General features: G+C 40.2%; 1 protein-coding gene across 2 annotated transcripts; it reads right to left on the reverse strand.

Annotated features, from left to right (window-relative positions):
- Positions 1-662: 662 nt before the first annotated feature.
- On the reverse strand, positions 663-19,180 carry noc3l (NOC3-like DNA replication regulator). Of its 2 annotated transcripts, none has more exons than XM_026914550.3 (21): positions 19,015-19,180; positions 17,830-18,043; positions 14,739-14,865; positions 13,174-13,331; positions 13,017-13,082; positions 12,757-12,887; positions 12,276-12,437; positions 11,087-11,180; positions 10,818-10,993; positions 9,787-9,915; positions 9,261-9,392; positions 9,091-9,171; positions 7,684-7,784; positions 7,492-7,564; positions 5,736-5,799; positions 5,578-5,649; positions 5,271-5,452; positions 3,720-3,848; positions 1,585-1,682; positions 980-1,061; positions 663-882 (listed from the first exon to the last, which is right to left on the reverse strand). In XM_026914550.3, exons 1-21 carry the CDS (start codon positions 19,021-19,023, stop codon positions 763-765), a joined length of 2,400 nt encoding a protein of 799 aa, XP_026770351.2. In that variant the 5' UTR covers positions 19,024-19,180; the 3' UTR covers positions 663-762. The 2 variants fall into 2 exon arrangements, with proteins under 2 accessions (XP_026770351.2, XP_026770349.2); XM_026914548.3 differs by having other exon boundaries at positions 12,757-12,890; positions 19,015-19,179.
- Between the last annotated feature and the right edge of the window lie 1,803 nt (positions 19,181-20,983).

Raw genomic sequence — 20,983 nt, forward strand, 5'->3', positions numbered from 1 at the left:
TTTGGAGACACTAATTATATATATATATATATATTACACACACACACACACGTATCTGTATACTTTTTTCTTTTAGAGTGTCTGTAAATGCTTCTGATGAATCACGTGTAGTGCAGCTTCATTAGTATTTACTTTCATTTCATCAGTGATCAAGTTGATTATTTCAGTGGATCAGTTAAAATGATGCCTGTGTAATGGATTTTATTGTTCAGCACTTCTTTCTTTCTTTCTTTCTTTCTTTCTTTGTGTTAATTGTGTGACTGTCTGACTGTTGTGGAGGAAATAGCAGTTGTAAAATAAATTAAATAAATAAAGTGTTATAAATCTTGTAAAAATCTTGTCTTTTCGTCCTAACTTGCTCTAGAAGGCTGATGGAAAAGCCCTGAATCAAATTCAAATTCATTTTAATTCACAGTCTGTGATAGTTAAATAAATGAAGCACTTTTGACTGAAAGATTTAGAAAAGCTGCACATACAGGAGCCCTGAGGGTTTTTTTTTTTCCCTGATTGTACCCTTCTGCCAGTTTTATCTGATCCATAAATATATATTGCAATATTATTGTATTAAATGAGAGAAATATGTAATACATCACTTTTAATCCCAACCTTTGTCCCCCTTTAACTTTTCTTTACAAATATTTACACTAAAATATGCTTTCTAGTTGAAAGGCCACTTGGGAACAAACTTTTCCCTTTTTTATTTGAAACACAGCGATATAAAACATCTTATTACAGACGTATTTACAGTTACACCAGCTTCGCTCACTTCTGTGAAAGATGTGCTGCAAAGTCGAGGGGTATTTGCTCGTCCTCCTGAAGCGCTGCATCGATCTGCGCTTTCAAACCCGAGTCCAGGAAAGCCTCTCCAATTGTGAAATGTTCCTGAAATTCAGAGACAGAGTGAACAACCTCCATTAAAAAAAAACAGAAGAAATATAATGAACACATTTACAGCTCGTTCTGAGAGGCAAGTGCGCACCTTCTTCTTGGGTGGTCCTGCAACTGGTGGGTTAAAGGTCATGTCCTTCACGCTGTAGTCTTCAAACAGCTGCACTGGTGCTCTGTCGAATGAAAGAATGAAACGGACAGTAAATACGCCACATCCTACTTCCCTCAGAAGAATCAGGAAAACAAATGGAGGTGGAAACAGTGATTAATCTGAACAATACAGTACAGCGTAGCACAAAAACTACAACTCCAACACAACACACAGTCTCCTCCCATTCAAACACTTTACCAGGTGAAAACAAAGACGTTAGTCAGACTCAAAGTCTGTTTCTAGTGCAATGAGAGAACACCACAGCTCATAGCTGAAATGTTAGCCAGATTCTCCACGTTCTTTAGCTACATAAAGTCGCCCTGGCAGGGATTAGCTCACAGGGATTAGCTCTCAGTTAACTGAGCTTCCAGGCAATGACACTAGGCAGCACACTGGAGCTTTCACATGCCTGGTGGACTAGCAAATGAATCTATTATTTATATTTATCCATCCTTGAACTGTAAGTCACCTTTAGCACTCTGTGGCTCTCACAAGCCCTGGGAAAAGTGTGTGTGTGTGTGTGTGTGTGTGTGTGTGTGATTTACCTTCTGCTCAGTTCTAAACTCAGTGCACCGGCACCTTCACTCGGAGCTCCAGCCAGCAGATGAGTGGCGTATTTCCTCACCGTCGGGTGGTAGTGTCTCTGCAGCGCACACACACACACACACACACACACACACACACACACACACACACACACACACAATCATCATCATCAGTGTTCCAATGCTAGAAGTAATGTCATTTTAAATAACCATCCAAATGTTACAGTGCATACACTCCCAGGGGAAAAAGGGAGGAAGAGGAGAGAGAAAAAAAAAAAAGGGTCAAGCCAAAAAGGGCAAAAATATTACACTTTCAACAAATCATTGGTCAGGATATTAGCAAGAATTAAACAAATAGATAAAGGAAGTTAATATGGGAGCTTTTCCCTTCGATTCCTTTAAATGTTTAAGGCTTATGGCCTGCATCAGGTGTGACAGATAAAAGATTGATCATTATTTGGTTAAGAAAGAAAAAACAAAAACAAAACAGTATTAGTTTTCGTTTTAGTTAGTTTGAATTTTACATCAAACATTTTAATCATTATCATGATTTTAAATTCAAATGAATTTAAATGAATTTCCCTGTTTCTTCCCTGTTTTCCCCAAACAGTTCAGTGCAGCAAAGTAAACGAGCAAATAGAGGCACAAGAGCTCTCAGGAGTGCATTTGTTTTTCATTCCTGCTAATTTTCTGAACATTGATTTGTTGTTAAAACAATTAAAAGCTTAATAATTGCCATTTTAGGCTTGGCCCTTTTTTTTTTTTTTTTTTTTGCCTGAGTGTAATATTTCTTTATAATAGTAACCATTTCTGAACCTTCATATCGTGTTACCCATAATGTTTAACTTTCAATGGCCAAATGTTTGTGCACACCAGACCATCACAGCCATATGTGCTTGTTCATTCCAGATTTAGTCTCCTTTCCTGTTATAATAACCTCCACTCTTCTGGGAAGGTTTCCACTAGATTTTGGAGCGTGGCTGTGGGAATGTGTGTTCATTCAGCCACAAGAGCATTAGTGAGGTCAGGCACTGATGTGGGGTGAGGAGGTCTGGGGTGCAGTTGGTGTTGCAGTTAATCCCCAAAGGTGTTCAGTGGGGTTGAGGTCAGGGATCTGTGCATAGACTCTATTCCAACAAAATTTCTTTATTATAGTACCTATTTCTGAATCTTTATATGGTGTAATCATAATACTTTGTTTCAACACTGAATGCCTGTCCGCTATGATGTGTTTTGCAAATGTAAAATGTGTCATTTATTAAATAAAGTGTAAATCCAGCTGAATTTGATTAGTGTCTGCATGCTTGGTCAGGCTTTAGCTGAATGTATTGATTTATCAGGTATGCTAAATAATATTCAGAAGAGCAGTTTTCCTTTTGAGCAACTTTTCTGTTGCACAATATCAATAGACTTTTTTTTTAAACATTCTAAGACACTTTCTATCAAACACCTGCATCTGCTAAACATCCTTCAGCTTCATCCATTTGAACTTGAGTACTTTTTATGGTGAAAGGAGAGTGAGTGAGACGATGCCTGAGCGAATAGTTAACTCACTGCTCAAAAATATCAAATGGAAAATAACCAAAAGTCGTTTTCCTAGTACTGTCTCTCTCAGTGTTCTTGGGCAAAATGTTATATTTACATAAAAGCAGATATAGAGAAACATCATAAGTATAGGCATGTTTCATTATTTAGGAAACTAATGTGTTGCTCAAAGAATGATCAGATCAGCCAAGTTAAGTTTCTCTTTAACATAACATGAGCAGCTTGCTAAACTCGTATATTTATTTTATAAAGTTTTGTTAAGCAAGTAACTAACGCCTTGGACAAGTCTATTGTCTACTGACCAGTGAAGATCTCTCTCTCACACACACACACACACACACACACACACACTACAGGTCACAGTTTAATATGTAGTCAGATGAGAGGAAACAGGATTTTGTTCAGATAGCTTAGATTCTGTCACCTGTCTGAATTAAATCAAAATGTAAAGGAATTGAACTGAAAATCAGGGCAGGTCTACAGGGAGTGCTGAGGAGCTAGCTTCACTAGTTACTGAGGTCTTGAATATGTATTTTATATAAAATATGAATAGTGATGCTCTGCTGCAGTGTTTGTTGTAGTACAGCTACCTTGAGTGTGTGCAGCTCCCACAGGCAGGTGTTCTGAGGGTTGCAGTACTCCGGTTCATCCAGCTCAGGCAGATACACACCGCTGCCCTGCATGTCGTTATCCAGCATGATGTCACACTTGGGGAAGGTCTGCACAACACACACACACACACACACAAATTACACAGACAGAAAATCTAGGGATACCATATTTTTATTTAATACCCACATAATCTAAGGCTAATATTAAATAGATTTTTTTTAATTCTTCTTTTTTTTAACATAGAAAAACATATAATCATTTTGGAGTGTCACTTTTATTTAATATTTTATGGAAGGAGTCTCCAGTGTCAGCACTCTGTAACAGTTTTCCGTCATGGTAAAATTTCCAGGATAGAGGAGTTTGCGCTTTCCACTTTCTTTGTAACATGACAAGCTGCATGTTTTTGTATGATTAGCTTAAGAGAAGGGGGGGGGGGGGGGGGCCTGGACAGGGAATGACTGTGTATAGCAGATAAAAAAAAACAACAAAAAAACACACATATATACATTCACTGTACACTTTAATAGGAACTGTACGACTGCACATTCATACACTTATCTAATCAGCCAATCATGTGGCAGCAGTGCAATGCAAAACATCATGCAGATACAGGTCAAGAGCTTCAGCTAATGTTCACAGCAAACGTCAGAATGAAGAAAAAGGGTGATCTCTGTGACTTTAACTGTGGCATGGTTGTTGGTACCAGATGGGTTTGAGTATTTCAGAAACTGCTGATCTCCTGGGATTTTCACACACAACAGTCTCTAGAGTTTACACAGAATGATGTGAAAAACAAACAAAAAAATAACATCCTGTGAGCGGAGAGTCTATAGGCTGAAACACCTTGTCGATGAGAGAGATCAGAGGAAAACGAACAGACTGGTTTGAGCTGACAGGAAGTCTATAGTAACTCAAATAATCACTCTTTACAATCATGGTGAGCAGAAAAGCATCTCAGAACGCACAACACATCAAACCTTGAGGTGGATATGCTACAACAGCAGGAGACCACATCAGGTTCCACTCCTATCAGCTAAGAACAGGGATCTGAAGCTATCATGGACAAAGACTCACCCAAACTGGACAGATGAAGACTGGAAAAAGACCAGGTCATTTTTTTTCTTTCGAATCTTCAAATGTGCCATGACCAAAGTCACTGAGATCACACTTTTTCTTCATTCTGATGTTTGATGTGAACATTATCTGAAGCTCTTGACCTGTATCTGCATGAATTTATGCACTGCACTGCTGCCACATGATTGGCTGATTAGATAAATGCGTGAATGTGCAGGTTTACAGGTGTTCCTAATAAAGTGGATGGTGTGTGTGTGCGTGTGTGTGCGTGCGTGTGTGTATAAATAAACAAAAAACATATTCCACAGCATTAATGATCACACTTATTGATTTACGCAGCAGTATAGTAAAAACAATGTTTACTTCTAGCATCAGTAAGCAAAAGTAACACACGGTTAATGAAGCACAGGAGATATAACGGCTGTATATAGCGATGATAAACACAATGTTCTCACATGTATGAGTGCCCTGTTAGCCGCCAGGATGCCCACACACGAGTCAGGCATCACGTGCAGAGCGAGTGTGTCGAGTCTCTTGAGGAAAGCCAGCGCTCTGTGCAGGCTGACCTGCTTCCTGCGCTTGCTCAGCATCACGTCCACACACTGCAGCACGATGCCTGTGTCCTCGTTTGACGCGCCTGCCAGAGACAAACCTCATTAGCGCTCTATACACCAAAAAAACAACGCTCTGCTTTTCTCGCCGTCGTCAAACATCCCCGAGTCTGACCACTGAAGCATGCACAGGCGTGAAGGCGAGGATTACCTGCGCGCAGTGTAAGCAGGGTTTTGTACAAGTGGGTGTAGAATTTCAGCGGGTCGACATTGAGCACGTCACCTGTCGGAGATAGAGGGAGGTCAGAACGAAATGGAAAGGATTATCCCGAGTGACAGTGATGGATAAGAAGGTGAAACACCACTCACCTTGACCTGACAGGATGTGGAAGGCTGTGAGGATGCAGTGGAGACTCTCTCGGTGTGACAGATCCTACACATACAGGAAGGCAAGTGATTAGAGGAACACTGACGACTGGAAGCTTGTGAGTTTAAGTACCAGGGGGTCTCATTTCTAAAAACTGTGTAGAAAAGGTTCTAAACTGCTCCTTACGAATACAGTGTAGAAGTCTCTTAATACAAATAAAATTATATTCATCAAAAGTGTGTGTGTGTGGAAGGAAAAAAGACTCAAATTTTAAAAGACTGATTGAATTCTTAACAATGATACTTGAAAAAAAAAAACAAATAAACACCATTAAATTCTTAGCATTGAAATATTTTACAGTAATATCTACATTTATTTATTTTGAACTAAACTGCTTTAAATTCAATGTACACTAATTTCAGTGTTCAGAGACTCACATTTTAAAACTTACTTCCATATTTATGAGCTCAAAACAAAACATCTCATCTGTCATAATCACACACACACACACACACACACACACTAGAGATTCAATAAACAGCAGACTGAAATAAATGTTGGAGTATTTCTTTAACCCCGCATTCTGTTTTAGGGGAGAAAAAAGTGGTCCATTAAATGAAAATTAAGGGGAAAACAATTAGTCAGCAGGGTTAATGTGATTAGCAATCAACAGATGTGAATATTCCTTATGATTAATTCATTTAAAAAGATTAACTGACTAATATAAAGACCAAATCCTAACAAACGAGCAGTGGAGAAATCAGCTAGGTCACCAGGCAAGTGGAAGCTAACATAATGTAATCAAATTTGGTGAGCCAAGTAAATAGTGAAGTACATTAATACAGACACAAACGAGTATATAAATTCTCAGCTAGTTACTATACTTTTCTAAGAAAGTGTCTGAGCACACTGTGTTTGTGTCCTCACCAAAAAAAATCTGGGTTTTCTTTCCTCTTATCGCACGTAAAATATAATCGAGTCTGACTAGCATCTTTATGTTCTGCAGACATGACTGTATAGTGATGTATTGTGTGTTGCTAGAAACTACGCTCAAGTCTCACTCATTATACAGTGGATAACTTCACCTGGATATTACAGACTTAAAGCTGAAACACTACTGTGTCACCCAGAAGAGGATGGGTTCCCTTTTGAGTCTCAAGGGTTCTTCCTCATGTCCTCACAGGGAGTGTTTCCTTGCCACCGTCACCTCTGGCTTGCTCATTAGGGATAAATCTAAATCTATATCTACATCCAGATTTCTGTAAAGCTGCTTTGTGACAATGTCTGTTGTTAAACTGAAAATTTAACTGTGTGAGCAGGAGAGATACAGGACAGCCTTACGCTGCACTTTTATTTTGTTCGGCTTCGTCAGCGTTTCCACATACCGTGTTCCTGATGACGAAACGGTCATCTGTCATCCATGCATATGGATTAATCTGCCTAGTAAAGGCTGTTGTGTGTAGTTCAGCACCAGGAACACTACAATTACATCATTGACGTATGTGGCGCCACCATGAGGTGTATTTTGTTTAAAGCAAATAGTTGTGTTTTTTTTTTTTTTTTGTAGATGGCTTGCCTACAGAGCCTACTTGTGTGTCAGGCAACTACGAATAAAAACAAAACAAAACAAAACAAAACAAACAAACAAACAAAAAAAAACCCAGACACACAATCTTCTCGTCCCAAGCACCCGGGCTACTGATTGTTTTATCCTGCAAAAATAATGACCAGTGTATTACTCTAGGTGTAAATACTTACGCCGGACATAATTAAATCATGAAGAACTGTGAGCAGATCATCAAAGAACTCCAAGTTTATGAGATGAGCAAACCTTAAAGGGAAAAACGAGCCATTATTAGACAAGCAAACTACAGAGAGTGTAAAGAAGTGAGCGAGATACATCGCAGTTGTGATGATGGAGGAGATCTGATACAGCGCATCAACACTTACTTTGCTAAACCTTCTAAAACGGAGGGAAGCAAGACGGACTTCTGGGCTTTCTTCAGGATTCTGAAGTAGATCAGGAACACGATGTTCAGTGTCTCTGTGTGCTGGAAGAAGTGAAGAGAAACAGCAGGGGTTAAAAAAATACATAAAGACGTGTATTATGTGTAACAATACATGAAAAAAGACATGACATATTATAACATATTTGTACTGCCTCTAAAACAACACTTGCGAGACCCTTATTGTTAAAATTCTTTGTTTTTACCCCATTAGTGTCACTGTGGCTCAAAGTGCTAAGTGTTTCCTACCATAAGGCCATGGAATATGCTTGTAAAGAGTGATTATCTGAGTTACTATATCCTTCCTGACAGCTCGAACCAATCTGGCCATTTTCCTCTGATCAACAAGGCATTTCCACCCACAGAACTATCAGACTGCTGTGTGTGAAAATCCCAGGAGATCAGCAGTTTCTGAAATACTCAAACCAGCCCATCTGCTACCAGCAACCATGCCACGGTTAAAGTCACAGAGATCACACTTTTTCCCCCATTCTGATGTTTGATGTGAACATTAACTGAAGCTCTTGACCTGCATCTGCATGAGCTTATGCATTGTGCCACACGACTGAATTATTTGATAACTGCATAAATGAGCAGGTGTACAGGTGTTCCTATTAAAGTGGACGGTGAGTGCGGTTCTGTATATCCTTATAACGAAGTCTTGATACAAGAACATTTGAATGCTAAAGGCTTTTGTAATTCACTTCTGCCATGATAAAGCTAATTTCAGTCAGCGTGGCTATGGGATTTTTTTTTTTAATATTATTCTGTTACCGTCAATAACAGTAATGCACGATAAGTATTACTGTAAGGAGTGGGCGATATGACAAAAATATGATGTCAAGACAGTTATAAGATAAACAATATGTATCATGATATATAATTTAGCTAATAATCTGTTGGCAAAACAGCACTGCAGCATTAAAAGTGTAAAAATTAATAACTATTAAAAGTTTGATGCTACTTTTATTGGAATTTATTGTTGCTTAAAAGGGGAAATGAAAAGATGGCGTAAAATCAGCTGATTCTATTGAGCTCCATTTATTTTGTACTTCTTGAAAACAATATAAAATTTAAAAAGATATCACAATACTAGGGATATCTCAGGAAAGCGTATCGTGACATAATTTATCCCAATATCGATATTATATATGGTCATATCGCCCAGCCCTACCGACCACTAACTGCTGGAACGGCATTGCTTCTACTAGGTTGTTAGTGTTTTTTCCCCACATTAGTTTAACTGCATCACATACGTTGCTGTATAATATACAGATTATCTGCCAGGAGTGAAAATAGTCTACAAAACATGATAATTCAACAACGTTCTTGTGTTTCGTGAAGCATTTACCAGCTTGAGCTTCTTGTACTTGCTCTCAGACGCTTCGGTCTCTAGCAGCTCTTTCTGGAGTTTCTCTTCAGCTTTCTTCCACTGTGGAGGACATGAAACGTTCAGCTTCAGAAATGAAAACACGAAGAGAGCAACGTTAACTGAATTTTATGCAGTAGGTGTGTGCTGACCTTCCTCTGCATCCTGGACAGGTTCTTCTTCTTCTCTTGGAAGTTCATGAACTTTTGTTTGGGGGCCAGGTCTTCTGTGTCCTTCTTCACATCCACCTCTTTTATCCTTAGGGACAGCAATGTGTTCAGGACCTACACACACACACACACACACACACACACACACACACACACACCATTATAACTCCAGAGATACACAGATGATATAAGACAGGTCTTGTGACTAATTAATATAATACATTAATTAAAAAAGCTAACCAATGTGGCATAAAGATCTCTAGAGCAAGATTTCTCTGCTTCTATACAGAATATATAGAATATTTCTACATAAAAAAGTCCCCTCCTAATGATGCATCTTGGACAGAGACATAAATTTCAAAAGCATACAAGGATTTTTTTGTTCTTTTTCCTCTAACTCTAAACTCCTCCCATCTGTACGCCACCAGATCCCGCCTCCTGCGCAATACTGTGAATTTATCCCACCTTTTTACTCTAGTGGCGATCAAAAGTGTACTCAAAGACATACCTCTGGTTTAACGTTGTAGTTCCTGCCTTTGACCATTCCTGAGATGACCCTCACTGTGGCTAGTGAAGCCTGGCCCAGCTTGTCCTGCTTCAGCAGATTCCTGACTGCTTCACAGCACATCTCTGACACCTGAAAACATGCAAATCATGTGTGTCCAGCTGTGTCCAGCTATACAGTCCTCTACCACTGCCTTGATAAACCCTATCATGAGATTAATGATACATAATAGACTCGGAACCATTAATAAGATACAACTAATTAACTAAAACAGATGTGTTATAATGAGACACTAGTCCAGGGGTGCTAACACCTGAGCTACTTTTTCATATTATAATTATGGTAAGAGCCATCATGTAAAATATGCACTTACACTCTAAATTTGGAGTTTGAGAAATTATTTCGAGAGATTTGTTTCTATTCAAGTAATGTAATGCAATCAATTTTCATTCAATGAAATCACAAAATTAATATACAGCAGTGGGGGCGTTGTCGAGTGTCAGCTGTGGACAGAGGAGGCGGGTCGAGCCGCCAGGTAATGTGTGATGATTCTCACCTGTGTATTACCACCAGTCTACTTATTTGTGTCTCTTTGTGCTTTCAGTAACTACTGTAACTTCTGTAACCACAGAGAGAGAGCTTGCGAGACACGCACAAACACGAACACACACACACACACACACACCACACTCCACAAAGCATGAGCTTGAACTTGACGCAGCAAAAGCCGCAAGTCTGGGATGAACCCATTTCTGCTGAGTTTTTGATTTTGTTGAGTTTTTGAAAGTGCGTTGAAAAGCAAGGTCTGAAAAAACGCGAGCCCGGAGCTCAGCAAAAATTCCGCCTGTCTCCTGAGTCTTCCTCCACATACTCACACACCGGGGTTCTACACTGACCTATTAAGGAGATTGACCAGTGGTTGTCTTGTGATCGACGTTATGAGCACCCCTGCTGTAGTTTACTTTAGGTCTGGATTAGTGCATATTAGTGTAAAGTGTCTTAGTTAAGGTAATCTACGAAGCTGCATGACTTGCCTTCTTGGTCGGGTCGCTCATCAGCGCCACCACGGCGACGATGATATTGTTGTGGAAGTTGAAGTGCGGCAAAGCCACCAGCAGTTCGGACAGACACCTGACGGCCACTTCGGCCAGGCCTTTATAGGAGGCCAGAGCCACGGCCTGACTGCCCTTCTGCTTCTTCTGCTTCCAGTCTGTGGTGTGAGAGGAACAGATGATCACAACTCCATTCATCACTGCATACATACTCAGTGCTTATGAGAGTGTTCTATAAGAGTGTGTTTTACCTTTGACAGTCTGCTCCAGATTCTCCAAGTAGAATTTATACTGACTTACGAGCCCCTCCTCAAACTCTCTTAGCTGCTGGGTCTCCTTTTTTACCTGAAATGTGAAGAATGGGCAAGGTAAGGTCATACATTCAGTCTAGCAGTGAAAGAAATATCACAGCTACTGCTTACGAACTCACATTTCCACAGAGTGATAATGTAAGTGAAGGTTTCTGATATAAGGGAATAATGTACAAGGCAGTGGGACACCAAGTGTTGCTATTTTAGTTTAACACAGCAATAGGCATCAATCATGATCGTTATCATGGTTACTTTCCAAAGTGGATATACAGTCCCAGAATTAAAACTGTGATTAATTTGTTTGCCTGGATCCATGTTAGCAGTTGTACCAAACAAACCAATAAAACAATTAAATAATGGTCACCACCCAGCCAATCACTTTATCCTGATCAGGGTCATGACGGAGCTGGAGCTGGAGCCGGAGCCGGAGCCGGAGCCTATCCTGGGAGCACTGGGCACGAGATGGGAATATACTCTGGATGGGACATTAGTCTATCACAGGTCACCGTGGAAACACACAGTCACACATACCTAGGGACAATGTGGTGTAACCAATTCACTGGCATGATTATGAGAAGAAACCGGAGAACCCAATGGGAATCCAAGTGGACACATGGAGAAGACGCAAAACCACTCAGAGCGTAACCCAAACTCAGGATCAAACCAGGGAGGCTGGAGCTGAGAGTCTGCAGTGCTACCTGCTCCGCCACCATGCCACCCTGCTATATTAGTATTGTGATTTAACTGTTTAGTTAGCCTCACGGCCAGCGTTCCAGGGATAGGCTCCAGATCCACTGCGTCCCTGACAAGAATAAAACGGTCACTTAAAGTGAGTGACTGAGTGAGATGCTAGAATATTTTTTACACTAGATTTGTTTATTAATCATTTTTATTCTTCCACTGTTTATCAAAGCAATATACAAATGCTGTTTCCTCCGATTTTCCCCAGGTATCTTTATCTGTTACAATGTAGGCTGCACCGTATAAACATTTCTAGCAGTCCTCCATCCCTGGAATGACTTTCTGTGACATCATCTACATTTGTAATAAACTTGAACAGTAGAACTATTGAGTTTCTAAAGGTACTGCCATATCTGATCTTCACACACAACTTTGCTCAACATTGTACCTTGGTCTTTTTTTCTTCTTCAGTCAGAGGACGGATCCTGTAAGAGGGCACTATGTCCTTGAAGATCTCCATAAGTGAGACCATGACCAGCTTCCTGACCGTAACAGCCACGCACGGGTCCGTCTCCATCAGCATGGCCCGTAGCTCCTTCAGCTTCTTAATCTGGTGTAGAGGATAGAGCAACTTGTATTTACAAACTACAAGGAAAATGTGTATGCCAGCTCATGGATGAAGTCACTGAGATCACATTTTGTTGGTTGATGTGAAAAGAAGTGAAAAGAAAAAAAGTGCTTGACCTGTATGTGCATGTTTTTATGTGTTGTGCTGCATAAAATGTTCCTAATAAAGTGGCCGGTGAGTGTAAATATCAGCTCAGCTTGCAACTGCGGTCCGAATTTCAGCTCTGATTTGTCACTATTTTAGCAAATGACTAGTCTCATGTTAAAGATGGTTAAAGATTAAGAATCCATGTGCCTCTTACATTAGAGTTTGGATCAGCTAGAATAACTGATCCCAAGCTTGCGATGCGTAATTTCCTCTCCATCAGCTTCTGCGAGCGAAGCTTCAGCTGTTCTTGTGGAGTCAGTGTCAGGAAGCTCTGTGCTTCTTCGACTGCTGTAATGAAATGAAACCACATAAACCCAAGTTAAAAAAAAAAAAGTTCAAAAAGCTCTTGAAGACAAAAGTTACATGTCAAATACTTCTAATAAAAGCTTCATGAATGGTAGTCTATACTCTCACCTTGCTCCGACTCGTCTTCGTCGTTCGCTTCCTCCTGTTCATCCTCCTCGTCTGCTTTCCGCACCACTAGAAACCGGAATAAAATGTTAGAATGAAAAGCAGTTGCTTGCCATCGTGAAGACAAACAGAGTCTGGAATATGGCCTAGCGGCTCACACCTGGCTTCTCCATGGTTTGAGGGATCAGGCCGCTCTTGTCTTTGATTGGCAGCAGATGAATGACCTCCTTCTCTTCCTCTTGTTTCAACTTCCTGGGCATCTTCTCGTACTTTTCTAACATCTGGTCCGACTTGCGCTTTTTGGTGTGAGCAGGAGCACTGCAACATTAACCACAGACCATTATGGTGGATAACATTTAAAGGATTTGTTCAGCCAGAATTGAAATTGAAAATTTTACCCTTATCCAAAATACAATCAAGACTTTTGAGGTCTGAAGTTAACCTCTAACCAAGTCAGGTTGCTCAGTAATATGAAATACGCCCTGTCCCAATCAGAAGGCAGCTTCCTAGCATTTTGTGCTTCTTCTGCACACGTCCATGAATTGTGGTTCTTCTGCACACGTCCATGAAAAGGACTGTCCCTATTGCAAAGCGGATGAAGCGCCTTAATGTGTCCAAATTCTGAATACGGCATTGCATATCACCTTCTCAAATAAGGTGTGTAATCCCATAATTCTGCTCATCAGAGAGAGGCAGACGTATAGTATTTGCTACAGAGTCTGGTGTGTTGTGACCAAGAACTGTCTGTTTTCACATGATGAATCCACTGGACTTGACTACACTTACTCGCCGCTGTTTTAAAGAAACCTCTCAAAAAATGATAAGAGAAAAAAAGTGGATGCCATGAGTTTATTTCAATGCAGTGAGTAGTTTTGTTTGTACCTCCATGTAATATTTTTTAAAAAATATTTTCGGAAGGTACTAACCACTGCATACCAGGAACACCCCACAAGACCTGCCGTTTGGAGATGCTCTAACCCAGTCGTCTAGCCATCACAATTTGGCCCTGGTCAAAGTCGCTCACATACTTACACTTGCCCATTTTTTGTGCTTCCAACAAATCAACTTTGAGAAGTGACTGTTCACTTGCTGCCTAATATCCCACCCCTTAACAGGAGACACTGTAATGAGATAATCAATGTTATTCACTTTACCTCTCAGTGGTTTAATGTTATGGCTGATCGGTGTATATTAAATGTATGGTTTCCTAGATGTTAGAAAAATCATTAAAAAAATAAAGTGTCATTTATAAAATTGTAAAAGCTAAAAGCAGCACAACTGTTGAATCCTTCACTTCATTTAGCCAGCCAGTGGTCATTCAGCAAACGGTCAGTACTAAAAGTGATGATGTATGATGACTGAAGAAGTGGGCCAGTTCTTTCTGAATGGAACACACGTACAGAGGCTTATATGGTTCCTGCTACGCTAACATAGCAAACTTCACACAACAAACTTGTCTTGGCTGATTGACAGCATTTGAAGAAAACTGTGTATATTTCTTTCTTTTTGGGTTTACTCATCAAGATTGACATTTACTCATTTGGCAGCTGTTAAACTGATATGAAGTGATGTGAGTTTCATCCAGAGATGCGGGTTTCACCAAATGACCAGAAACAAGAGTGACACTTGCAGGAAGAACAGAACAAGCACACAAGGAAACACACACGTATATAAGCTCGAGAGTTGGAGTAAAAATCCGTATGAATGATCAGCAGCTGGTCCTACCAGGAGGAAAGGTCTCTTGTGAGGAACGAGGCTTTCTGAGCCATTGCTCTGATCTCCTCCAGGTCGTCGTCCTCCATCATATCAGTGGGCAGCGACTCCAGAAACTCCTCCTCATCATCTTCCTCCTCTATATCAGACAGCAAACACATTACATTACATTACATCACTGATTACTGATCACAGACTCCTTCACACAGTCACATGACAGCAGCAGAATGTCACTGAGGGACACATTGGTGTAAAAACAAGTACAAGTGGACAAATCACTAGCCTTCCTGAGACAAGCAGCTTTTCATTAACATCGCCAGTGCTGTTCGTGTCACTCGTCTAGCAACCAGAGAAAGAAAAACCCTACTTAATATTGACTTCTGCAAAGGAAACTCATGTGATGTTTCTTTAAATATAACATGCCCCAGTTCAAGGGTGTCCAACCTTATCCACTAAGGGCCAGTGTGGGTGCAGGTTTTCATTCCAATCAAGCAGGGGCCACGCCACTTTTGGTAGGTACTATCCACTGCATACCGGGAACACCCCACAAGACCTGCCGTTTTGGAGATGATCAGACCCAGTCGTCTAGCCATCACAATTTGGCCGTTGCCACTCATATCCTTATGCTTGCCCATTTTTCGTGCTTCCAACACATCAACTTCGAGAACTGACTGTTCACTTGCTGCCTAATATATCCCACCCCTTAACAAGTGCCATCGTAAAGAGATAATCAATGTTATTCACTTCACCTGGCAGTGATTTTATTGTTATGGCTGCCATAACATTAAAGCCACACCTGATTCCATCTGTATAGTCAGTTGACCTTGGCTTTCAGTAGACTCAGGTTTGGCTTCTGCTTGGTTGGAATAAGACCCTGCACCTACGTTGGTCCTTTCCGGATAATGAGACGTGAGACAGAATATCGTGGTTTCGAATATCGATACAACCTACCGGCAAGACGAATTTTACTTCTCTGAGGTGTATCGCGATATTTCTGAATAATATTCATTATGAGCTTTACCTCTTATTACACTCTAGGTGGCAGCACCAGAAATAGCAGCATACAGAGCAAGTTTGCGATGGGAACCTAACCATCCGAAGAGTAGTTACCATAAACTGTTGTATATACGTGCACTCCAGTTTCAACCGAGCCTGGCTTGACCTCGGTCTGAAACGCGAGTTAAAATCAATGCCTGTGTGCTGTGCTTGATGTGAGTCGCACTCGTGTCTATTAACAATTCAGAAGCACATCATGGGGTAAATAAAATAAAATCACGATAGTTTTTTCAACTGTACGATTATACTGTGACACGCTCATGCATTTCACTTGGATGTCACACAGTAGAGATGACACAGATTAGTTTTCGACCATAATCATTTAAGGAGCAAACAATCTTTGCAAATAAATAATGTTAATCACATTCATGGCACTTAAAAAGAAATATTATGTTAATAACTGAGGAAAATTACACCTTATATTCGAAATCCTGACCTACTTTTCTTACAGTACAACGTATTGATATTGCAGTGGTTCGATTTGGTGTCCTTACAAAATAAATGTATTAAAATGTAAGAATTTATTTGTGTCAGTATCATCTCATGAAGCTTGTATCGGGATATGTCTCGCATCATGGCTTTAGTGTATCGTCTCAGGCCTAGTTACTATGGTTACGAAAGTGTTTATTCAACATTTCACTCATCGAAAACGGAAAATAACCCTAACAACAAAACACTGGCTACATATAGAACTAATGCAGATTCATGTCATGATAACTTCTTTTGTTGGACGATATACTGTCCCAGAAATAATTGCGATAAACGATATTATTGCCCTTTTAAGACCATTTTGCGTCACTGAGATAATGATCATGATATAACAGCATAATAATGCAAGTACGCCCTTTCAAAGCGCAATGCACTTTTAGTTCTTAAGAATATTCAGACATTGGAACTGGAATGTAAAAAAAAAAACCACCAGATTTTTAAATCAACAGTCCGCAAAAGAGCGCAATGAATAAATACGAAAAAACACACAAAATTTATCACAAAAAACAAACCTGGCTGTTAACAAAGCGCAGTTAGTTAAACTAAAGTGCATAAAATGATAAAATGATAAAACCTAAGGATTTAACCTAGGCTCTCAGGCCAAGTCCAGTTTAATTTTCACACTATTTTTAGTCATGTTTTTTTTTTCTTCTGACAAAAAAATCCTTTAAATCTAATCAATATTTCGTCATATTTATTAATTTTAGTCGATTTTGCTCAGACTAAAATGGCATCGGATATCAGTCTACAGCATTTTAGTTGATGGAAAAATGCAAAAATTAACCACACATTTTATATATTAACTTAAACATGAATCAAGAAAGACATGTGAAAACTGCCCTTGTTGTGAAACCCTGATCTCCTGAAGTAATGACATTACAACGAGTACACTACTGTAATACAATACTGTCAACTCTTTATGCGTTACATCTTCACTGTCTGTGTTATTACGTAAACAACGTATTGACAACGTGACTTATCTTTCTACCTAGCGCCTTACTTCAGCTCAACTTCACTTGTGTATTCATGTCATTTTGTGTAGAAGCAAGTTGTAACATTACGTTTATGTTGTGTATATGAATGATTAATCTCGTGTGTGTATAGGATGTGTTTGGGTGAGTTAATTAACCGTGGTGTTCATTCACTGTTCAGCTTCATGAACGCAGCTTAAGCGGGTCAATCCTCGACATGATTCACTGGGACTGGATTATTTCAAACACTAGAACTATTCTTTCTAGATTTTTCTTCTTCAAAAAGATTGTTAATATCTTGCATGTCATTTTTACAGCAGTATGTTTTAATTAAAATCAGTGCTAGTGCTTGTTAAATTTAAACACGCTAAATGTGCATTTTTATCTCAAATTCGACTGATATTCGATGGAATTTGAATCTGACAGCCCTAGAGCAGACGAGAGGACAGACACAGTGCGAATGGCTAAAAGGTTGCTGACATTCATACATCCATACATGGTACGATAAGCGGATAACGAGGTCTGAGAGACGAGGTTAACGAGGTCTGAGAGACAGCGAGCCGCGAGAGGAAGGTGAACTTTCCCACCTGGCTTCTTCTCGTAGCGCTCTAACGGCTGTACGGTCTGCTGGGACGCATCACTGAGGGCCTGCCGCAGTTTCCTCTGCTCCTTGCGCTGCTTCTTGGCCGTGCTCTGCTGCTTGAACTGACGGTTCTTCAGCTTGTTATCCAGCTTGATGTTGCTGGTTTTCAGCAGCTTGCGGAAGCTCGGCTTCTTCTTCTTCTTGTGCTTTTTCGTAGCCTGATGTGGAGCAGAAAACGGTTAGGTCACGTTAATGGAAACACACATGAATGTATAAACGTGACATGGCAGGCTCTTTGATAATATAAATGCATAATTTGTTTGTCTGGTGTGGCCAAGTCTGAAAGTTTCCTCTGTGTTATAAAACCTGACAGTGTAAGAAAACTATTTGGTGAAACTGTGTTTTTATAAAGGACTCATTAAAATGCATTGCAAATTGTATGATGTCAGTTTTAAATAATAAGCCACACACACACACACACACACACACACACAAAATCAGGACCATCAGTGCACAGTACACAGTCTATACACACATACACACACACAAAACCAGGACCATCAGTGCACAGTACACAGTCTATACTCACATACACAAACACACACACACACACACACAATCAGGACCATCAGTGGACAATACAGTCTACACACATACACGAACACACACACACACACACACACACATACACACACAATCAGGACCATCAGTGGACAATACAGTCTACACACATACACGAACACACACACACAGACAATCAGGACCATCAGTGCACAGTACACAGTCTACACACACATACACGAACACACACACACACACACACACACACACACAATCAGGACCATCAGTGGACAATACAGTCTACACACATACACGAACACACACACACAGACAATCAGGACCATCAGTGGACAATATATAGTCCATACACAGACACAAGTCACACATACACACAACACACACAATCAGGACCTTCACTGCACAGTACACAGTCTATACACACATACACGAACACACACACACACACACACACACACACACACGTGGAGAAAGTGTGTGTCCATGTTGTTAGATTACAGGTGTGTTTTAAAGCTAGCTCTGTGCTAGCTGTGTTAGCATTGCTACAGTAAACGCTACACAGACTGTAATGATTCTAAAGTGTGTGAAAGTGAATATTATCATCACTCACCGCCGCCATGTTTCTCACTGACTCCCTCACTGACTCCCTCACTGACTCTGTTCTCCTGGAGCCTCAGAGTGGTTTACAGCAGCGTGGAAAGCTCACTCAGCCCTACTCTGTTCTCCTGCACACACACATCCCCTCACATGCGCCTCACACACACAGGAAACAGCCAGTGACGGAGGAATCGAGACAATCGAATCATTTAGAATGACTCGTTTAAAACGATTCGGGCCAAACGACTCGCACGAAAGAAGTCTGTCAAACAGAGGAAAAGCAAATGTAAATCTAAATTACATCATTTGTTTTTATTTTATATTTCTTTTCCCAGACGGATTTTCAGGCTCAAATTATGCGTCGACAATAATTCAGCAACATTACACTTACACAGGTAAAGGATAGCATTTATGCATAGTGAACATGCTAGCTTGGTTAGCTACCCCAAGCCGTTCAGGTCCTTTTAGTCATAAAAAACCGTTTTGTAAACAAAAGGTGAGAGTATGAATTCTGTAGAAATACTGTAGAAATACTACAGAAATTATATCTCCACAATATTTCTGTACGAATCAAAACAGAGCAACTCGGTTCCCTTAAACGGGTAGTTCAAATGAATCGAATCCATAAAGTGACTCACAATGCACGTCGCAAACAGGAAGTACAACACAGCATCGTGTTTCCGCTCTGCCCCCGAGCGGCTTGGAGGACACAGTGCAAAGCCGGAAATGACGTTTCCATTTGTATAAAATCCTATTATGAGAACTCTTTAATTCTTCCTCTTTTTTCTGCTCTTTTCAGACTGTTGTTTAGTATGTTAAATAATGTATTTTTTTTAACTTAATATTTACTTGTTAGTTGTCAACTATCTGTTTCAATCTAATGTAACATTCCTTTAATACCTTAATTAAAACACACACACACAATCAGGACCTTCAGTGGACAGTACACACTCTATGCACAGACACCAGACACACATTTAGATAATTACCAAGTAATAACTAGAATACATATCTAAAAACTCTGTCTCAGAACTGACCCAGTCTAAAATGGTAGTTAGAGAAGAAATAACCACAGCGATAATTTAATAATTTTTCTTCATATGGTTCCAAGAAATACTGAAATATACTACAAAACACATTTCAAAACATCTTTGTGTTTGGTTTATTACTTAATTCAGTAATTGCTTATATTATTTAACACACACACAATCAGGACCTTCAGTGGACAGTACACACTCTCTGCACACAGACACACACAATCAGGATTTTCAGTGGACAGTACACACTCTCTGCACACAGACAAACACACACACACAGTCAGGACCTTCAGTGGACAGTACACACTCTCTGCACACAGACACACAGACACACACAATCAGGATCTTCAGTGGACAGTACACACTCTCTGCACACAGACACACAGACACACACAATCAGGATCTTCAGTGGACAGTACACACTCTCTGCACACAGACACACACACACACACACACACACAATCAGGATCTTCAGTGGACAGTACACACTCTCTGCACACAGACACACACACACACACACAATCAGGACCTTCAGTGGACAGTACACACTCTCTGCACACAGACACACACACACACAATCAGGACCTTCAGTGGACAGTACACACTCTCTGCACACAGACACACACACACAATCAGGATCTTCAGTGGACAGTACACACAGACACAATACACACATGATCAGAACCAACAGTGGCATCACTGGACAGTTTACACAAACAGGACAATCAGTACATGTTCTCCCTGAGCTTCGGGGGTTTCCTCCCCCAGTCCAAAGACATGCGCTGTAGGCTGACTGGCATCAGTAAATTGACTGTAGTGTGTGAATGTGTGTGTATGTGTGTGTGACTGTGTCCTGCGATGGGCCGGAAGACGGATGGCTGTATTACTAACACACTGTATTTTCACTGCTTTCATTTAAATGATCAGATTAACAGCTGAGGTTAG

The sequence above is a fragment of the Pangasianodon hypophthalmus genome, chromosome 12 (assembly GCF_027358585.1).
Source record: "Pangasianodon hypophthalmus isolate fPanHyp1 chromosome 12, fPanHyp1.pri, whole genome shotgun sequence".
NCBI classification, from domain to species: Eukaryota; Metazoa; Chordata; class Actinopteri; order Siluriformes; family Pangasiidae; genus Pangasianodon; species Pangasianodon hypophthalmus.